Source organism: Rhinatrema bivittatum, chromosome 1, assembly GCF_901001135.1.
Source record: "Rhinatrema bivittatum chromosome 1, aRhiBiv1.1, whole genome shotgun sequence".
NCBI lineage: Eukaryota > Metazoa > Chordata > Amphibia > Gymnophiona > Rhinatrematidae > Rhinatrema > Rhinatrema bivittatum.
The window spans coordinates 221,926,816-221,947,769 of NC_042615.1; the positions used below are offsets into that span (position 1 = coordinate 221,926,816).

Here is a 20,954-nt window from a genome sequence, read left to right on the forward strand (position 1 = left end):
TACAGACTGAGACCAGCAGTTCTGGATCCTGTCAGCGGATTTAAGAAATGTATCTGTGGGATAGTATAGGCAGAGTTATTTTTAAATTGTTGGACACAAATTAGGGGAGGGTGAAAAACATGATTTAAATATGACTGGTTTAGTAGAAAACTGGAATTCAACTCTTGGGAGGGCATCTGATCAGGTGGCTCCTGTTAGAGAGTTTTTCAAGCATGCGGCTAATAAAATGGCCCCTTGGTTTACAAGAGTTTTATTATTAGAATGGCAGAAGTTATGAAGATCTGAAAGAAAAAGGCATAAATATCCAAGTGATGAAACTCAGATCTATAGAAAAAAATCTGTATACTTAGAAGGTCGGTATAGAAAAATGCTAAATAAAAAATAAAAAAATAAGTCAATGTGTAAGAAAGTCTAAGGGAATATTATGCCAAAGTGATTTGAGAAGGCTGTGAGCTGCCCTATGATTCTGTTTGCTACTGTTCGAAAGTTAACCTCTGGTCAAGTTATCGATGTAAAGGATTATCCTTCCTATGAAGAGTTAGCTGATTGACGGACAAGGTTGCCAAAATTTGTGCTAATGTCCGAGTAGGGTGTATGAGTGATGACGTTGTACTTATAGGATTGAATGTTGAAGAGAAATGATCTGTTTTTAGAACCGTTTCATCGAGGGAAATAACTAGTATAACTGATCACCTAAAATCAACTTTGTCTTATCTAGATCCTTGTCCTTTTTATTTAATTAGAAATTTAAGGCATGATTCTTATGAGTTAATTAGGTCGACAGTTAATGCGTCACTAATGGAGGGAACTTTACCATCTCAATTAAAAGTGGCTACTATTAGACAGATTCAAAAAGATATTAAGTTATCCTCCAAAGATTTGTCTAACTTTAGGCCGGTTTCTAATCTTCCCACACTGACAAAACTTATTGAGCAACATGTCTTGGTTCAGTTGGAGGATTTTTTGGAATACACTTCCACTGAGGCTTAGAGAAGAGAAAGATATTAAACTTTTTAGAAAAGGTAAAAAGACCTGGTTGTTTAACGCTATCCACGATTTTAAAATGCTGAAGATTTTATGCTTTTTTTTAATGTATGTTTTTATGTGTTTATTAGATTTTGTCACAAGGAGTACAAAGAACAACTTCCAAAATTATTATTATAATATATATATAATACACAATTATAACATTCATAAAACAGTGGGGAGATTGTTACTACACACCCCTTGTTTTTTTACCCCCCCCCCCCCTCCAATCGCATCCCTTTTTAGGATCTCTTACCCACCCCTCTTATCTATCAATTTTAGTCCAACAGTAAGGAATCCAAAGAGAAGAAGAAATAAGGCAAAAACAAAATAAGAAGATAAAGTATGAGGGAGCAAATAAAAATTCAAAATCAAAGAGCATTACTGAATTATAGATTTAAGATTACGTTCTTTAGTATTGTAGATAAATCATCAATAAAAGTTTGCCATATGCACAGCATGGTCTCGTTTAGTGGTAGAAAGGGATTTTGCTGAAAGATATTAAAAATTTAGTAGCCTTATCATTCTATTTTCCCATTGGGCAAAAGTTGGTGTTTCGCGTCCTATCCACATCACCAATATTGTTTTCTTTGCGATTAATCCCGCCTTGTCTATGAATAATTTTTGTGGCTTGTTGATTTCCAATTTTTCATTGTCAAATACTAAATAGCCAAGTTCTAGGGTTTCCTGAAATAGTCATTCTAAGGAGTGAGGAACACAGTCTTTCCACCTTCTTCCAGAAGGAACGGATTCGGGGACATTTCCAAAACCCATCAACAAAATCATTTCATTCATTTAGCAAACACAGGGGAACCACAATGTTTTACTTTAAAAGCTCTAGATTGTGATAAATATATTTGCCAGATAAATTTATAATGTGTTTCTCTTAGAGCTACATTTTCAGTAATCTCAGAAAAATGCTTTAAACAGTATTGTAAATCTACATTTGTTACTCTGACCATCTAGACCAGCATGACAACACCTCTGAATAATCCCCCTGAACTTCTAGGCTTAGGATAACCTTTGAGAATTTGGCACAGGATGGTTTCCCTGACTGTCCCTCTGATAAGATCTTGTCTACTTTACCCCTTTAGCCCTAAATATGGATTTTTGTGAAGTAAGGAAGTAACAAAATATCTCAGTTGTAAATATGTAAAAAAAATCTTTATGTGGAAAATGAAATTCATTCTGTAATTCTTGAAAACTATGAATGGTGTTAGAATTCTCAAAGAAAATATGCCGAATGTAAATCAATTCTCTCTTAGTACATTCTTTAAACACCACATTCTCTGTTCCAGGAGGGAATTGGGGATTCCCACAAATAGTTAGGAGGAAATGTCTCCAGGTTGACCAATATAGTTACAAAAATAGGTAAGATTCGAGGACAACTGGAACTTCCTTTGACCCCAATTGTAATATAGAGGAAAGGGAGCAAATCCCAATCCAGCTTTGTAGGTGGTGAAGAGGAGAAAAATAGTAAGTTCCTAAGAGCCAATCAGCTATATGTCGCAACTTACAAGCTAAATTATCTCTCTGAAGATTAGAGCAGTTTAAACCTCCCTGGAATTTTGGTTTCATTAAAATATTCAGATCAAGCCTTGCCTTTTTTCCATTCCATAAAAAATGGTGAAAACTCCCATGTATCTCCTTTAAATCCTTCCTGACTAGCCAAATAGGCAACATCTTCAATAAGTATAACCATTTGGGAATTTCCATCATTTTTACTAACTGAATCCTATCACTTAAGGACAGAGGAATTCTGGCCCAAAGCTTTAAGTTCTCTTTCATTTTCCGAAGTAATGGGGTCACATTAGGTCTATACAGTCCACCAACCAATTGGAGAGGGTCTGCCTGCCCACCGCAACTTCCAGACTATTCTTGTCAAAGGAGACAAAGAGTTGGGTGAACTGCCTGTGGGCCGCAGTGTGCTCTAAATAAAAGGTGAGAGCCCACTCACCTGGATGAGAGTGTGGCCTCGGGAAAAAAGTGGGCAACACAATGGACTGATTTAGGTGGAAGTCAGTCACTACCTTCGGCAGGAACTAAGGGTGAGTGTGCAGTACCACCCTATCATGGAAGAATCTCGTGAAAGGCAGATAGGTCACTAGGGCCTGCAGCTCACTGACTCTGCGAGCAGAAGTAACCGCCACGAGGCAGAAAACTTTCCAAGTGAGGTGCTTGAACTCACAGGAGCTCAAACGGAGGCCGCAAGAGCCATGCCAGCACTATGTTGAGGTCCCAGGTCACAACAGGACGACATAGTGGAGGCTTTAGCTGTGGTAAGCCTCTCATGAAGCGCCCAACTAAGGGCTGCACAGAGATTGGGATATCACTCACCCCTCGATGATAGGTGCTAATGGCACTCAGATATACCCGAATTGAGCTTGTCTGTAGACTGGACTCAAAAAGGCATCAGAGGTAGTCCAAAAGCCTTGGCGTGGGGCAAGAGAAGGGGTCAAGGCCTTCTTGCATGCACCACAAAGAGAACCTTTTCCACTTCGCCCGATATGACTTCCACGTGGAAGGCTTTGGCAAAGCTACTAGGATCTGTGAGACATTAGCAGAAAGGTTGAGGGACCGGAGTATCAGGCTTTCAACATCCAGGCTGTCAGGGACAGCCTGTCCTGATCCTGTGTGATGAGTTTGGGCGAAGTGCCCAGGCGAATGGGCTCCTGGACAGAGAGGTCACGGAGAATGGGAAACCAGACCCGACATGGCCAATGCGGGGCTATGAGGATCATGGAGCCTTGCTGTAGCTTAATGAGAGTCTTGCCTATTAGCGGAATCGGAGGGTACACATATAGTAGGTCCATACTCCGGGAGTGGGCGAAGGCATCCACGGGATGGTGTCCTTCAGACCCTGTGTAGGGAACAGAATCTGTCCACCTTGTGGTTCTGCGAGGACGTCCGGCTGACCCCACCAGTGGAAGATCCTGTCCGCTACCCAGGGGTTCAGGAACCACGCGTGGGGCTGGAATGTCCATCTGAGGTAGTCCACTACTACATTCTTTGTGCCTGCCAGGTAGGTGGCTCGCAGGAGCATGGAACGCGACAGGGCCCAGGCCCAAATCTGCGCCGCCTCTTGGCAGAGCAGGTAAGAGCCGGTGCCCCCCTGTTTGTTCAGGTACCACATGGCTACCTAGTTGTCCATCTGGATCAGGATGACCTTGTTGGACAGGCAGTCCTGGAATGCGTAGAGGGTATACTGCATCGCCTGGAGTTCCAGGAAGTTGATCTGGCAGGCCGCCTCTGCTCTTAACCACATCCCTTGTGTGTAGGCTGTTGACATGGGCACCCCCCAGCCTAGGTTGGAGGCATCCATGGTCAAAGTCACCTGAGCAGCCGGGGGCTGAAAAGGAAGCCCTTTGCTCAAGTTAGATTTCTGCATCCACCAGGTGAGGGAGAGCTGGAGTGGTTATCTGGACCAGTGCCAAGAGTTTCTGAGAAGGTTGGCGCCACTGAGAATGCAGGGTCCATTGCATGACTCTCATGGCTAGGCGAGCCATTGGGGTGACGTGGACAGACTATGCCATATGACCCAGCAACTTGAGGAGCAGGTGGGCAGAGGCTGTCCGCCAGTGGCAGATGGAGTTGGCCAGGCTGGCTAAGGTGGCTATGCATTCTTGGGGAGAAATGCCTTGGCCACAGTGGTGTCCAGGTCTGCTCCGATGAAGGACAGTTGTTGGGACGGAGTCAAGTGGGATTTCGGGTAGTTGACAAGGAAACCCAATGACCGAAGGAGTCGTAAGGTCAAGTTGAGGGAGTGAAGGGCTCCCTCTTTGGACGAGCTCTTGATAAGCCAATCGTCCAGATACGGGAACACATGTAGGCCGTTTCGGCGCAACTGTGCTCCCATGACTGCCAGGCACTTTGTGAATACCCGGGGCACGGAGGCCAGCCCGAAGGGGAGAACCCTGTACTGGAAGTAACTGTGTTCAACTACAAACCGCAGATATCTGCGATGAGGTGGATTCAGAGAGCAGAGCCATTTCCCTTGGTGCAGAAGCGGAAGTAGGGTGCCCAAGGACACCATTCTGAACCGCTCTCTGTGGAGGAACCTATTTAGGGCTCGATGATTGAGGATAGGACGGAGGCTGCCTGTCTTTTTTGGGATGAGAAAATAGCAGGAGTAGAACCCTTACCCCTGCTGAGCCCGGGGAAACAGTTCCACGGCTCTGGACTGTAGCAGGGCCGAGAGCTCTAACTTGAGGGTCGCTGTATGATCAACCAGGCACCCTGCTGGGGAGGGTGGGGAGTCTGGGGGGACAGCAAGAAAATTTAGATGGTAACCGTGGGCTATGATGGACAATACCCATCGGTCAGTGGTGATTGGGAGCCAATTGACGGCAAAGTGGCATAGGCAACCTCCCACAGGTGGGTTGGACTGTGGGGGCAGGGGGGGGTTTGCTTCTGTTCTCTGGATGCGAGTCAAAAACCAGCTGCAGGGCCAGGCTGGGGAGCTGGCTATACCCTAGGTGCCCAATGTTGGCGAGGGTGGCCTCTCTGGGAGGACCAAGTTGTACAAGCACAGGATGCTGGAGGATGTATCTCCATGGTATGTAAAACTGTTTCCTGGTATCCCTACATGACCTTTACGGGTTGCTGAGGGGGCCTCAGAGGTGGTAGTGAACAGTTGACGCTGGGTCTCATGGTGATCCTTAAGTTGGGCCATTGCTTCCCAGATTTTGTCCCCAAACAGGTTCTCTTCTGTACAGGGGAAGTCAGCTAATGCCTGCTGCTGAGACCCTTGATGCTGTTTCAAAAGCGTCATTGGCCGTCCTCACTTCATGCTTTCCGGCCTCTAATCCCTTTTGGAGGATGGAGTCCAGGCCCTCCTGAAACTGTTGTGGCAGGGTTTCCGAGAACTCCTGGACTTGTTTCCAGAGGTTCCTATTATACTGGGTCATGTAGAGCTGGGTATGCTGCTATGCGAGCAATCAGCATAGAACCCTGGAAAACCCGTCAACCTAAGGCGTTTAAGGCTCTCTGGTCCTTTCCTGGAGGGCGACTCTACCACCACCACCGACTGGTGGGGCAACTGGCTTTTCTGAAAACCCATGGCCTGTTGCACTAGGTAAATGGCATTGGTTTTGTTATTGACCGGAGGTAGAGTACCTGGATATTCCCAGAGACGGTGCAGGAGATCGAGAAGAACCTCATGTACTGCGATAGCCATAACCTCTTTTGGAGTGTCCACAAACTATAGAACCTCCAACATTTTGTGGTGGGCGTCTTCCTCTGTTGAAAGTTGGAAGGGTATTGTTTCTGCCATCTCTCTGACGAAACTGGCAATGGAGAGATCCTCCGGAGGTGAGTGTCATCTCTCTTCCGGGAGGAAGGCTCTGAAAGGAGTTCTTCGGAGGTTTCCGAGGAATGGTCAGAGAAGGCATCCTCCCATGGGTCTTAGGGAGGCTCTTCTTAGCCAGGAAGGTGTCTGGTTCAAAGAGAGAGGCGAAACCTCAGAGTATGGGGTGCAGGCACTGATGGACGGTGAGGTGGCATAGACAATGGTGGTGCTGGCACAGAGGGCACCGGGACCTGGGAGAGACGCTGGGGCACCGGGAGACCTGACGGTCCGGGGACGGGATCTGACATTGGTGGTCCCTTCCGTGGAGATGGGCCAGGAGCCGCATCTTCCTCCTCCAAGGATCCCAGTATCGGGATTGAGACCGGAGGAGATACCGGTGGGTTGGCTGGGCACCAAGCAGGATATCCAGTCTTTCCAGAAGGGGTACCAACATGGAGGGCGCCGGTTCTGATGCCGGTATGGGTATCGGTGGCGACTGAAAACCCCAAAGGGCATTGAGCACTGCCTGTTGCACCACACGGTCCAACTCCTCTCGAAACGAGGGTGCGGACAAAACCGACCCTGGAGTAGGAGGCAGGCTAGGCATCACCAGAGAGTGCATGGGGGTCCGCGGGGGCTTGGTGCCCATCACCAATATCGGTGGTATGCGCCTCGGGCTCCCAGGTCCAGAGGAGTATGGAGGCTCCCGGGGCCTCTTCGGAAGAGGCTCGGTCAGGGCCGATGCCATTCCAGTATCGATGTCGGCACTGGACGGCGATGCACGTTGATGTCGATGCTTTCCATGGTGCTCAGCCTGGTCCTTCTCCGGCGCAGAGGATGATGATGCAGAAGCCTTGGAATGGGTCGATGCCGTCGAAAGTCGGTCTCCCGCTCCCCTTGGCAGGGCTTCGATGGGAAGGTTTCCGAATCAGATAGCCTCCCTCGACTCGATGCACCCGGCATCGGGGTTAATGGAGCAGATTGCTTGGAATCAAACAAGTGCTCCATCTTCTCCAGGTGGGCGCGCTGGCCTTTGAGGGTCATCTGGGCACAACTCGGACATCGACGGACATCATGGGAAGGCCAAAGGCACAGGACACAAATGTCTTGCGGGTCTGTTATGGACATAGTCCGAGGACACTCATGGTAAAAAGAGGCGGTGTGTGGGTCAGTGACCTTTGGTCACTGGGAGGTGAACCACTGGGAACTGACCGCAAAAGTGCGAAGCTGACTTACCGAACATCGGAGAAGTCGGTGCGCAATGCGAGACCCCTGGACAAGGAAGAATTGGAAGAATAACTTCAAAAACTTTCTGTGAGGAAAAACTCTCACAGAACTCCAATAACTGTGAGGCAACCGCTGCGCAGATGTTGCAACTGTCGCTGCCCGACGTCTCCACTCTGCCCACCTTACCTCTTTTGCGACTCCCTCTTTGGTTGATGGAAGTTTGGCTGCCGTGGCGTCATCTTGCCGTTCTCCTCCGGCGCCCCGGACCGGATAGACGCTGCCTTCCGCCATGTTCTCCTGAAGCCTAAGGGCGGGCACGCGCGCGGCGTGGCCCCGACTCAAGTACCAGCTGTGGCGCGAACTTCAGGGGCGTTCCCCTGAGATGACGTCATCCTCACCGGATACTTAAGGTCTCTCGTCTTGCTAGCTAATCGAGTTAGCAAAGGTTAAGGTTTACGTAAGGGTTTCCTAGCTTCCTCCAGGTATCGCTGCGGATGGGAAAAAAGGCAAAACGAGGTGGAAAAAAGGCAAAACGAAAAAAATACCATTCTAGAAGCACAGTCCAGATGTATTCCACACATTAAGAAAGGTGGAAAAAAGGCAAAACGATTACCGGCATGGTTAAAAGTGGAGGTGAAAGAAGTTATTTTAGCCAAAAGATCTTCATTCAAAAAATGGAAGAAGGATCCAACAGAAGAAAATAGGATAAAGCATAAACATTGGCAAGTTAAATGTAAGACATTGATAAGACAGGCTAAGAGAGAATTTGAAAAGAAGTTGGCTGTAGAGGCAAAAACTCACAGTAAAAACTTTTTAAAATATATCCGAAGCAGAAAGCCTGTGAGGGAGTCAGTTGGACCGTTAGATGATCGAGGGGTTAAAGGGGCACTTAGAGAAGATAAGGCCATCGCGGAAAGATTAAATGATTTCTTTGCTTCGGTGTTTACTGAAGAGGATGTTGGGGAGGTACCTGTAATGGAGAAGGTTTTAATGGGTAATGATTCAGATGGACTGAATCAAATCACGGTGAACCTAGAAGATGTGGTAGGCCTGATTGACAAACTGAAGAGTAGTAAATCACCTGGACCGGATGGTATACACCCCAGAGTTCTGAAGGAACTAAAAAATGAAATTTCAGACCTATTAGTAAAAATTTGTAACTTATCATTAAAATCATCCATTGTACCTGAAGACTGGAGGATAGCAAATGTAACCCCAATATTTAAAAAGGGCTCCAGGGGCGATCCGGGAAACTACAGACCGGTTAGCCTGACTTCAGTTCCAGGAAAAATAGTGGAAAGTGTTCTAAACATCAAAATCACAGAACATATAGAAAGACATGGTTATGGGGGAATTCAAGATGGCGCCCTGAGAGGGAGTGCATTCGAATCGCTCCGGACCCACGATTTAAATTTAAGCTAACAACGCTATTTCCTCGAGTTCTGATGCCTCATAAGCGGAAAGGCAAGATTCGGGTCTTCCCACCCGACCCTGATAATGCTGCCGGCCAGCGATTAATAACAGAATTCTCCCTCCAAACGCCGCAATTGAGGGCTGCAATCCCCGTTGGAGAGCAGGCGGGAGGAGAGCCGTACTCACCAGGGGAAGTATCATTGAGCCCTCCAGACCTCAGGACGCCGGTTAGAGCTTTGCCCCCGCCCGTCGGCAGAGGAGCTGAGTCGCAGGCTGATGAAGTCATCGGGCATGCTCAGCTGGGTGGTTCAGACGCCGACCGAACGGCTGGAGAGGCAGGAGAAATCCTGGAACCCCGAGGGACCGAGGAACTGAGCAGAGGAGTGGAGGAGGCTGCGGGAGGACCCAGGACAACGGGAGAATCGAGCGGTCTCGATAGAACCGGGGTAAGAACCCTCTCCCAGCAATTGAATAAACCGGCAGTCATTACCCTGGATAACATCTGGGAACTAATGGTGAAAATGTCTACCAAACTAGATAACCAAACCCTGAAATTGGACGAGATAGCGGTTAAGGTTGGTGTACTTGAACAGGACACTAATCAAAAGTTTTTGATGCAAGATAATTCTATAAAGAAAATAAATGATGATATAAAAAACCTCCAAAGTATCAATGTTACAATGGTCTCAGAAAGGATTTCATCTTTAAGAAGAATTGAATCGATAGAGAACTATATGAGACATTTAAACTTGAGACTGTTGAATTTTCCTATAATTGCAGGGGAAATACCCTTGTTAACTTTTAAAAAATTTGTAATGGAGGTTTTGAAGATTCCTCAGAGTGAGATACCAGCTACAAAAAAGTTATTCTTTCTTCCTAAGAGAAGTAGCACGCCGATCACTTTTCCCCCTCAAGAGTCAGAATTTCAAAATCTGACTGATTACTTAGAAAATTCTAATGTTGAAATTATTGACCGTGCAGTGCTCTTTGTGACCTTTTTTGAAGAAACAGCTGTATCCTTGATAATGAAGAATTATTTCAAAAATATAAATGTTTCTTTTTGTGGAGGTCTTGTTCGGGTATATCCTGACTTAGCCAAGTCTACGCAGCAACGTAGAAAAGAATTTTTACTTATGAGACCTGAGACCATAGCAGCAGGGGGTAGTTTTAAGTTACGCTACCCCTGTAAATGCATAATACAACTGGCCAGTAATACATATGTTTTCTTTTTACCGGCCCAACTGAAGGATTTTTTATCTGGTAGGAGACCACCTGAGGAGTTGTAATGAGGTCTATTTGTAAAGATGGCAGTTTACAGGGCTAGTAACTTGTAATTATTTCTTCTTGTTACTCCTCGCATAGTTTCCTTTCCCCCCCGTATTTCCTATGTAATAAGAAAACGATGATTGCAAATAAGAAATCTTTGATTTTGTTTCCAATGTTAAGGGCAGGATTGGCCCACCATTAATTTTATAATTTCTGTATTTTCCGATACAATGATTTATTGTATATTTTTTGCAAAAGCTGAGAAATAAAAAATTAAAAAAAAAAAAAAAAAAGAAAGACATGGTTTAATGGAACAAAGTCAGCATGGCTTTACCCAAGGCAAGTCTTGCCTCACAAATCTGCTTCACTTTTTTGAAGGAGTTAATAAACATGTGGATAAAGGTGAACCGGTAGATATAGTATACTTGGATTTTCAGAAGGCGTTTGACAAAGTTCCTCATGAGAGGTTTCTAGGAAAAGTAAAAAGTCATGGGATAGGTGGCGATGTCCTTTCGTGGATTGCAAACTGGCTAAAAGACAGGAAACAGAGAGTAGGATTAAATGGGCAATTTTCTCAGTGGAAGGGAGTGGACAGTGGAGTGCCTCAGGGATCTGTATTGGGACCCTTACTGTTCAATATATTTATAAATGATCTGGAAAGAAATACGACGAGTGAGATAATCAAATTTGCAGATGACACAAAATTGTTCAGAGTAGTTAAATCACAAGCAGATTGTGATAAATTGCAGGAAGACCTTGTGAGACTGGAAAATTGGGCATCCAAATGGCATATGAAATTTAATGTAGATAAGTGCAAGGTGATGCATATAGGGAAAAATAACCCATGCTATAATTACACGATGTTGGGTTCCATATTAGGTGCTACAACCCAAGAAAGAGATCTAGGTGTCATAGTGGATAACACATTGAAATCGTCGGTTCAGTGTGCTGCGGCAGTCAAAAAAGCAAACAGAATGTTGGGAATTATTAGAAAAGGAATGATGAATAAAACGGAAAATGTCATAATGCCTCTGTATCGCTCCATGGTGAGACCGCACCTTGAATACTGTGTACAATTCTGGTCGCCGCATCTCAAAAAAGATATAATTGCGATGGAGAAGGTACAGAGAAGGGCTACCAAAATGATAAGGGGAATGGAACAACTCCCCTATGAGGAAAGACTAAAGAGGTTAGGACTTTTCAGCTTGGAGAAGAGACGACTGAGGGGGGATATGATAGAGGTGTTTAAAATCATGAGAGGTCTAGAACGGGTAGATGTGAATCGGTTATTTACTCTTTCGGATAGTAGAAAGACTAGGGGACACTCCATGAAGTTAGCATGGGGCACATTTAAAACTAATCGGAGAAAGTTCTTTTTTACTCAACGCACAATTAAACTCTGGAATTTGTTGCCAGAGAATGTGGTTCGTGCAGTTAGTATAGCTGTGTTTAAAAAAGGATTGGATAAGTTCTTGGAGGAGAAGTCCATTACCTGCTATTAAGTTCACTTAGAGAATAGCCACTGCCATTAGCAATGGTTACATGGAATAGACTTAGTTTTTGGGTACTTGCCAGGTTCTTATGGCCTGGATTGGCCACTGTTGGAAACAGGATGCTGGGCTTCATGGACCCTTGGTCTGACCCAGTATGGCATTTTCTTATGTTCTTATGTTCTCCACATACCTTGCTACTCTGCCTCCTCAGACTTTACCAGGGGTTTCTGCTCCTCGGGGGCCTCACTCTCTCTCTCATGCTTTACAGGTCTCAGTCTGGAACTGGTACTCGCTCCTTGAGGGCCCACATTCCTGGACCTGCTACCGAATACAACTTCTGCCAGGAAGTCACCACTGCATACAACACCAGTGAGTTACCATCTCTTTCTCAGAGCTTTTCCTGGAGCCAGGTACTCGCTCCTCGAGGGCCTACTTCATTCCAGCTCCTGGGCTGCTTCAAGAGACTATTGTGTGAGTGTTACCATCAAGGTTCTGTTCCTGAACTCTGCATACTCTGCCTACTCACTATATTCAGTTTCTCTACAGCTCAGCCATCCTGGGATCGCTGTTCCAGTGCCTGAGGGACTACAGCCCAGCTGGGCTCTTCCAGCTCACTACTGCCACCTCTGGTGGTTCACTATATTGTTTAATAAAAGAACTAGTGTGTGTCTGTCTCCCCACTCTGAGCCTGACCGGCGGTCCCTCTCGGGATCTTTCCCCGTGGGCGTGGTCATCTGCCACCGGCCCAAGGATCCACCCACAATTATCATAAATAATAACAGCGGAAAAAAAGAGATTGAAGGGGGACCCCATGTGACCACTGGGTTAGTGGCATGCCACTATGTGCCAGTGAAAGTTTTAGAAACTTTGATAAAAGTGTTCTGTGACAGGGCTCCATCTGATGATGTCACCCATCTGTGAGGACTACCATCCTGCTTGTCCTGGGAGAATAGTAGATGATGCTCACTTACTCAACCCCACCTTCAACCAGGAATAGGGAAAGAATAAATTGACTCCCCTATACACAATGAGAGCAGAGTTTAAAATGAAGCTGACTACATTTAATGGAATGTATATATATGTGAAATAATGAATAAGGTGCACCTGACAGAATGAAGCATGTCCAGAAAACTTACTGATCGCACTACTTCACTGATCAGGATGACTGGAGTTCTTTTGCTAGGGTTTGAAGGAAGGATCCATTGACTGTACAGCTCAAGCAAGAACTGAGAACAAGAATGTATGTCAACCCCAGCCCGATGTTTCCTACAAAACAATCAATAAGGAAGAATTATAAAACTAAATTATAAACATCTATCTTTGGTTTATAAATTCCACATATGGGAGAACTTAAAGGGGGGAAAAAAAAATCAGCAAGACAAATCTCAAGAGTCTCGAAAACAACAAAGAAATAATTTCATAAAAGAAAAAGGAACTTAATATGGTACTTCATTTAACCAATTCAATAGCTGGAAGGATTTAACAAGTTACTCCTGTACTGTATGAGGCTGCATAGTAATACTTTATAAAATCCATTAACATTTTATTAAACAAAGCAGATATAACACAAAATGCAACATGGATTTGGGCAAGTCCCCGTTTTAAGCATTGTCTTAGTTTCCCATTTCCTTCTGACACATATTGGATATCACTGAAGAGAAAGCTAAAGTAAACATTCAACACTTTAAGCCAAGGCCAGCTGCAGCTATGACTGAAAGCCTGCCTTGAATTGCCAAGTTTTCAGCTTCCAGGCATAGGCTTTTGTAATCAATTAATCAAGTGAAGCGCTCCTTTTAAGCAGTATAACAGCGGGCCTGCAATGGGCAAGGAGAAATTACTACTTACCTGATAATGTCCTTTCCTCTAATGAGGGAAGGTCAATCCCCACTAGTGGGTTATGCAACTCTGCCAGCAGATGAGACGGAGCAAAAGCTGATGTCACGGATACATAGTCAAAACCTGACATTAGCCAGCCAGTATTCTCTGGAAAAGCCAAATTGTGGACAAACTGATTATACTTGAAGATTAACAATCAACCACCCATGCTTCCAAACTAACAGGAATACTGAGCCGAGGCAAAAGTAGTAACACATGTAGTAAACTAATGGGCTATAAAAGCCACTATCCAGTCTTCAACAAAGAGCAGGAATCATACTCTGCAACGTTTGACCTGAAAAGGTTAACCAAACACTAAACCTCGGCAGCCTAGGGTGGGTATAGGATTGACCTGCCTTCAGAGGAAAAGAAATTATCAGGTAAGTAGTAATTTCTCTTTCCTCTGTATTCTGGCAGGTCAATCGCCACCAGTTGGATGCACCAAAGCTAATCCTGAAAAGGGTGGGAGGCTGCCAGTGGTCCAGTTAAAACATCCCACGCAAATGCAGCGTTCTCCCTAGTCCGAACATCAAAGCGGTAATGCTTGGAAAAGGTGTGCAAAGATGACCACGTTACTACTCGGCAAATCTCAGCAGGCGACAACAAATGAAGTTCCGCTTACAATATCGCCTGAGCCCTCTTGGAATGCAGTCTAATTTGTTTCGGCAAAGCTACCTCAGTAGCCACATAGGCTGCCATAATGACTTCCTTAACCCAGTGGGCTATCCGTCGCCCATGTCTCCGGTGCTCCCTGTTTACTGCCACCATGGAACACAAACAGGCGATCAGACTGCTGAACAGATTTAGTCATCTCCAAGTGCTGAACAGATTTAGTCATCTCCAAGTATCGCATTAAATGGTGCTTGATGTCCAAGGAATACAAAAGACTTTCATCTCTACCCATGTACCCATGTCCAAGGAATACAAAAGACTTTCATCTCTACCCATGTCCAAGGTGGGCAGGGAAATGGACTGATTCAAATGAAACTCTGAAACCACTTTTGGCAAAAATGAAGGCACAGTCCCAAGCTGTACCGCTCCCGGAGTCATACATAGAAAAGGCTCACAGCAAGAGCGAGCCTGCAGCTTTGAGATCAGACATGACGAACAGATTGCTACTAGAAAATCTGTCTTCAAGGTAAGCAATCGAAATGAAAGAGCATGCAGTGGTCAAAAGGTCAGACCTGCCAAGAATTCCAAGACTACATTAAGGTCCCACAGGCATTGGAAGCTGCAGTGGGGGGCAAAGATGCTTAATCCCGTCAAGAAACAGGATACATTGGGATGGGAAGACAAAGGCCCTCCATTGACTTTCCCTCTATAATAAGCTGCTGAAACGAGAGTGCGCACGGGCAGCGACACCGAGCTTAAGCCCAAAAAGGAGCGGGACCTGAGAGCGACCACTGCTGGACAGACCGGGAATACGGTTCACTCCCCGAAGGTACGCCACCGCAGAACCTGCCGCCACTCAGCCCTGCTGCAGGAACAGCGAGCTCTTTTTCTTTTTTTGTGAGCAAAGCTCTGGCAAGGAGGGAAAGGTGGCACCAGGTCCCTGCAGGGAGAGGGGAGGGAGCCAGACCACTGGCTATTACCCTCGGCGCTAAAATAAGGGCGTTAACTGGGTCACCAACCCAAGCAGCCTGAATCCTACGACCAGGGAGGATGGTTCCCCTAGGACCTGCCAACTCCCTGGGCGGACTGCTGAAGCTTCCTGTCCTACCTTGACAGCCTTTTTAATAATTCCTCCTATTTTTATTTCTTTTAAATTAGTGAACCCATGAAGAAAAGGTTCAGAACCACAGGTTTTGCACCACCTCCATCTGCTGGAGACAGAGAAATACTGGGGAACTGCAGGTGGCACACCAGGTTAAGAGGGGGGTGCCCTCAAAGTTTTTTTCTGTCTCCATCTGCTGGAAGGGAGGCAAATCCCAGCAGTCTGGACTGATCCGGGTACATACAGGGAACACCTTTTGCAATTCTTTCTTATTTTCTTTACTTTCTTGCTCACAGGCAATCCTCTGTAGGAAATGCACATTCACCATCTGCTGGAGACAGAGAATACTGGCTGGCTGATGTCAGGGCAGGACTATATATCCATGATGTCAGCTTTTGCTCTGTTTCCATCTGTTGGTGGAGGTGCATAACCCACTGCTGGGGACTGACCTGCCAGAATGCAGAGGAAAGTAAAGTTTAGGTTCCATGTAAGTGTTATCCCATATAATGAATATCAGTTAAGTGTTAGGATTACAAATGGGCAATTAAATTTCATATGTTTATGTTTTACAGAAAGAATTAATATCATAAGCCCATGAAACTATACTATCATGAAATAGAGGAGATAGCCTGACAGACCTGGAATTAATTGGGGAAATCGGTGGTGAGGAAGGTACAGGAACATCGCCCTCATCTTCTTCATCTTCATCCCACTCTTCCTCTCTTAATGGAGTGATGTTATTTCCCAGCCATACTGAGTGGATAGAGACCTGAGAAACATTAAAAAAAAAAAAAGTCATGAAAAGTCAGACAAACATTTTTGCAATATGATGCTTTTTTCTAAGCCTGTTCTCACAGCTTAAAAAATATAGCTACAAAAAAATATATATATAGCTCAGTGCACCAAATGAAAACTTAAGGTACTTAAAATTGTATGAGATTTTTTTTATTTTCTTTTAACAAATGAACTATGCACTATCTAGCAATCCAACATTATTAAAAGCTCGTAGACAGACAAGTCCGTTCTTATCAAACATTCTTATCAAACAGGTTCTACAAAGTCAGAATAAACAACAAGGAATCTGAACCCATCCTATCAGACCAAGGCGTTCCACAAGGTTCATCTCTATCTCCCACCCTGTTCAACATTTACCTCCTCCCCCTCTGCCATCTGCTATCAAAACTCAAGCTTACCCACTACCTCTACGCAGACGACATCCAGATCCTCTTACCCATCTCAGAATCTATTCAAAAAACTTTATCCTTCTGGGAGGACTGTTTACAACCAATTAAACAACTACTCTCCAACCTTAACTTGATTTTAAACTCCAGCAAAACAGAGATGCTACTTATCTCACACGACCCACACATCAACTCACCTTACCTTTATCAATCCACCTCATTAAATATTGATCTCTCTTCAGACGTCAGAGATCTAGGAGCATGGCTTGACAATCATCTTAACTTGAAAAAATTTATAAATACCACCACCAAAGACTGTTTCTATAAATTACAAGTCCTCAAAAAGTTAAAACCTCTCCTTCACTTTAATGATTTTCGCCTTGTCCTACAATCCATTATTTTTTCAAAACTCGACTACTGCAACGCAATCCTGCTTGGCCTCCCCGCTAACAGTATCAAACCCCTTCAGATGGTACAGAACACCGCCGCCAGAATCCTAACAAACACCAATAAAAAAGAACATATCTCCCCTATCCTGAGCAACCTCCACTGGCTACCCATCAAACAGAGAATCCTTTATAAAACCCTTACCATTATTCATAAATCAATAAACAACATCGCCCCTATATCTCTCCAAACGCAACTTCGTCCACACCTATCCTCCAGACCCATCAGAAGCGCCTACAGAGGCACACTGTTCGCCCTACCAGCAACATCTTTACTAAGAAAAAGAGCACTCTCAACCGCAGGACCACACCATTGGAATACTCTCCCCCCAGACCTACGCCTTGAACCCAGTCTGCCAGAGTTCAAAAAAAAGTTAAAAACCTGGCTCTTCAGACAAGCGTTCCAATTTACAGAATCCAACTAAGCACCTTACCCTGATTGAACCTTAAATTTATTGTTTTATACAGTTAACAATATTCAACATATATATATATATACAATATTTAACTTTTTAATTATTTTAATTTAATTTAGGTCACGAAAACATTCAATGTTTAATTGTTAATTGTTATTTTTCAATGTTATTTTTCAATGTTCGATGTAATCAACCCCGGTCTGTCCTCCCAGACTGGGGCAATCTTTTCGTTTACTGTAAACCGGACTGATTTGTATTGTATACAGGAATTCCGGTATATAAAAATTAAAAATAAATAAATAAATAAGTTGACAAGTTGGTATTCTGGAAATTTCAAAAAATTTGTATATGAATTTTTAATTATTGAATATTCTGTTTTTCAGCTTTTTCAAAATACTTTTTTCTTCTTTTTATCTAGAAACATGATGGCAGAAAAAGACTACATGGCATATTCAATCAGCCTAGCCCCACCAACTATTCATCTTTACAAGCCCTACCACTCCCTCAGAGATGCTCTGCATTTATCCTATGGTTTTTTGAATTCAGATAGGGGTAGATTTTAAAAGAAGCGCGATCAGCCTACTTTTGCTTGCGCATCAGACTCAAGCAAAAGTACGCTAGATTTTAGTAGATACGCGCGGAGCCGCGCGTATCCACTAAAATCCTGGATCGGCGCGCGCAAGGCTATCGATTTTGTATAGCCTGCGCGCGCCGAGCCGCGCTGCCTCCCCCCGTTCCCTCCAAGGCCGCTCCGAAATCGGAGCGGCCTCGGAGGGAACTTTCCTTTGCCCTCCCCTCACCTTACCCTCCCTTCCCCTACCTAACCCACCCACCCGGCCCTGTCTACACCCCCCCTTACCTTTGTCGGGGGATTTACGCCTCCCGGAGGGAGACGTAAATCCCCGCGCGCCAGCGGGCCTGCTGCGCGCCGGGCCGCGACCTGGGGGCGGGTACGGAGGGCGCGGCCACGCCCCCGGGCCGTAGCCACGCCCCCGTACCCGCCCCCAAAACGCTGCCGACACGCCCCCAGAACGCCGCGACGACCGGGCCCGCCCCCCTCCGAGAACCCCGGGACTTACGCGAGTCCCGGGGCTCTGCGCGCGCCGGGAGGCCTATGTAAAATAGGCTTCCCGGCGCGCAGGGCCCTGCTCGCGTAAATCCGCCCGGTTTTGGGCGGATTTACGCGAGCAGGGCTCTGAAAATCCGCCCCATACTGTCACTGTCCTTGTTCATGTTGTGTTTTTCTAATAAGAGGTGTATTGGTGTTTTAGGATGTAATGTTTGCAGGCTTGCCTTTTCGTAGGTAGGTTTGTTACTGTTTGAGTACCTAATGCTGTATGGGCTCCAAATGTCATTTTTGATTTTTTTTGCAGGGTTTCTAGTTAGCACTACAGCAGTGCATGCAAATATAGTATACGTGTTATAAATGATATTTCTACCTCACTACTCTGAATGACCTTTTTCATGTAAAATCTATTATAATAAATGCATAATTTTTAATTGTGTGTAGAGAGGGCGCAAGTCTGTAAAGTTCACCTAGGGTGCCTAATACCCTTGCTCTGTCCATGGGAAGGCATCCGATAAGAAGTGAATCAAGAATGTGAATCCATGAAAAATACTACCTTTGCAGTGCAACAACTTTAAGATAAGCAATTACCCTTTTTAGAGACATAATGGGTCAAAGGTTAACATTTTAGTGAAATGTATAAAAAGTATGATATAAAAAGCAAAATGAAAAGATTCCATTGAGAAAATGCTGATGAATGAAATGTCTTCGGAATGCTATCTCTACTGGAATTGTGATATGACTGCTTTTAGATACTCTTCCTAAAACTTGTAGAGGGTAATTTTTAAAGCTCCATGAGCCTGCAAGCCAATATTCAGAAGGAAAATTCCCTTCGAGTTTCACTTTGAAAATCTGATGGTGGGGTAGTGCCACAGGGAGTCTTTACCTCATGTACCCTGCAGGTGCAAAGTAAGCAAAAGCGGAATATAAATAAACAAATAATAAGCAAAATAAAGCAGGCACAGGGATTAAAAAAATGAAATCCCCACATGTACTTCACTGATACATCTCCTTTTTCTCCACAAAAAAAAGAGAGGGGGGGGGGAATTTTCAAAGGGTTTTTATAATTCCGAGGAGTATGCCTTGTAACCAAACTATTATATAGGATTAACTAACTCTTCGGCTTATGTAGAAATATGTAATATTTTATTTTCTTTGTAATGCTGAATTCCTCCAAAATAACTGCTCTTGCTTCTGTAATTGAATAGACAAGGTTAAAAAAAAAAAAGGGAGTATTTTAATGGCGACATGGCTGAATAGCACATAGTGAAAAAACACCTTCTACTGTGGTGCATGCTCCCTTCATCACAGTGCACGGAAAATGAAAAAGCAGACAACATGTTTGTTGCTATTAAAAACAATGTATCTACCTGCTAATCTTTCCTAGAGAATTTCAGCCACACAAACTACTTCCAAACTTAAGTCTTTTTTTTTTTTTTTTTTTACTGCATGAACTGGCATGTACAGTGGTAGAATTCAGTAAAAAGAAGCACATTTTCACCCGACTACTAAATAAATCCTTTCATTTGAAGTCAGATACTCCGTATTACCTTGTAAACCAAATTTCTACAATATGTGAAATACTGATGTGAACAAACCTGTCCTAGTTTATAGCCCATGTTCCCAATTTCTCGCTCGGTATTGATCTGCAATAGAAGTTTTTCATGACTGATAAGAGCACCTAAAATAAAGAAAAGTGACATTTTTTAAGATAGGTTGAAATAAATCACATTAAATCAATTTTTGTTTTCTTCATAAGCTAACATAGATAAGACTAATTCTCATGAAAATTAATAATTATCAGCCAGCAATTATGAAATGTACACTGTTTAAAACACAAAGTAAACATATAATACTTAGGGGTCAATTCATAAAGGATGGTTTTGGCTTCGAGGAGGTGAACAGCAGCCAAATAGCAGGCTTTCTCCTACCATAAAAGGAAATATCTGGCTGCTATTCAGTGTGTTTTCAATCTCCTATTAAGCTAATAAGATGGGCCCAAATTCAGATATTTGGAGCTCATCTATATTTTCCATTCTCAGACTCCTTTCTACCTCTGCTTCTGCACATAAATAGCTATTCAGCCACCTAGATACATGGATTTTATTTGCCTTTGCAAGGCCTAAACCCCATATTATTTTGCTCCCTTTCGCCTGTGCAATTCTTACTTCCTAGGGAAGGAAAATTCTCTTCTTTCTTTTCTCCCATGGGAAATCATTGGAGCTGCTCCACACCACACTTTTTTCTTACTCTGAATCCATTGAAATGGAAAAGTCTCACTAGAACTTTCAAAAAGCACTGCCTGGAGCCATTACTGGCAGCTTTGAAAAAGATGTTACTGTGATGACTACAACACATCACTGAATTTGTCCGTTTAAAAAGCAGCACTGAATCTTTAACTATTGCACAAGCATTTCACACTATCCACAGGCTTTCTCTAGCCCCTCTTTTCACACTTCTATATCACAGTCATCCTCCTAAGTATAATAATATTGGGATAGACCTTGTACACATTCATGCACATCCATCATTCACTCAAAACAC

General features: G+C 44.2%; 1 protein-coding gene across 1 annotated transcript in view; it reads right to left on the bottom strand.

The window, feature by feature from the left end:
* The window catches only part of HTT (huntingtin), a 797,032-nt gene that overhangs the window by 94,319 nt on the left and 681,759 nt on the right, over positions 1-20,954 (bottom strand). The window contains exons 57-59 of the mRNA XM_029606726.1: positions 20,009-20,091; positions 15,940-16,070; positions 12,849-12,978 (exon numbers count right to left, since the gene is read on the bottom strand). Of these exons, the coding sequence (XP_029462586.1) occupies positions 12,849-12,978; positions 15,940-16,070; positions 20,009-20,091 (344 nt within the window). The remainder of the gene's footprint in view (positions 1-12,848; positions 12,979-15,939; positions 16,071-20,008; positions 20,092-20,954) is intronic.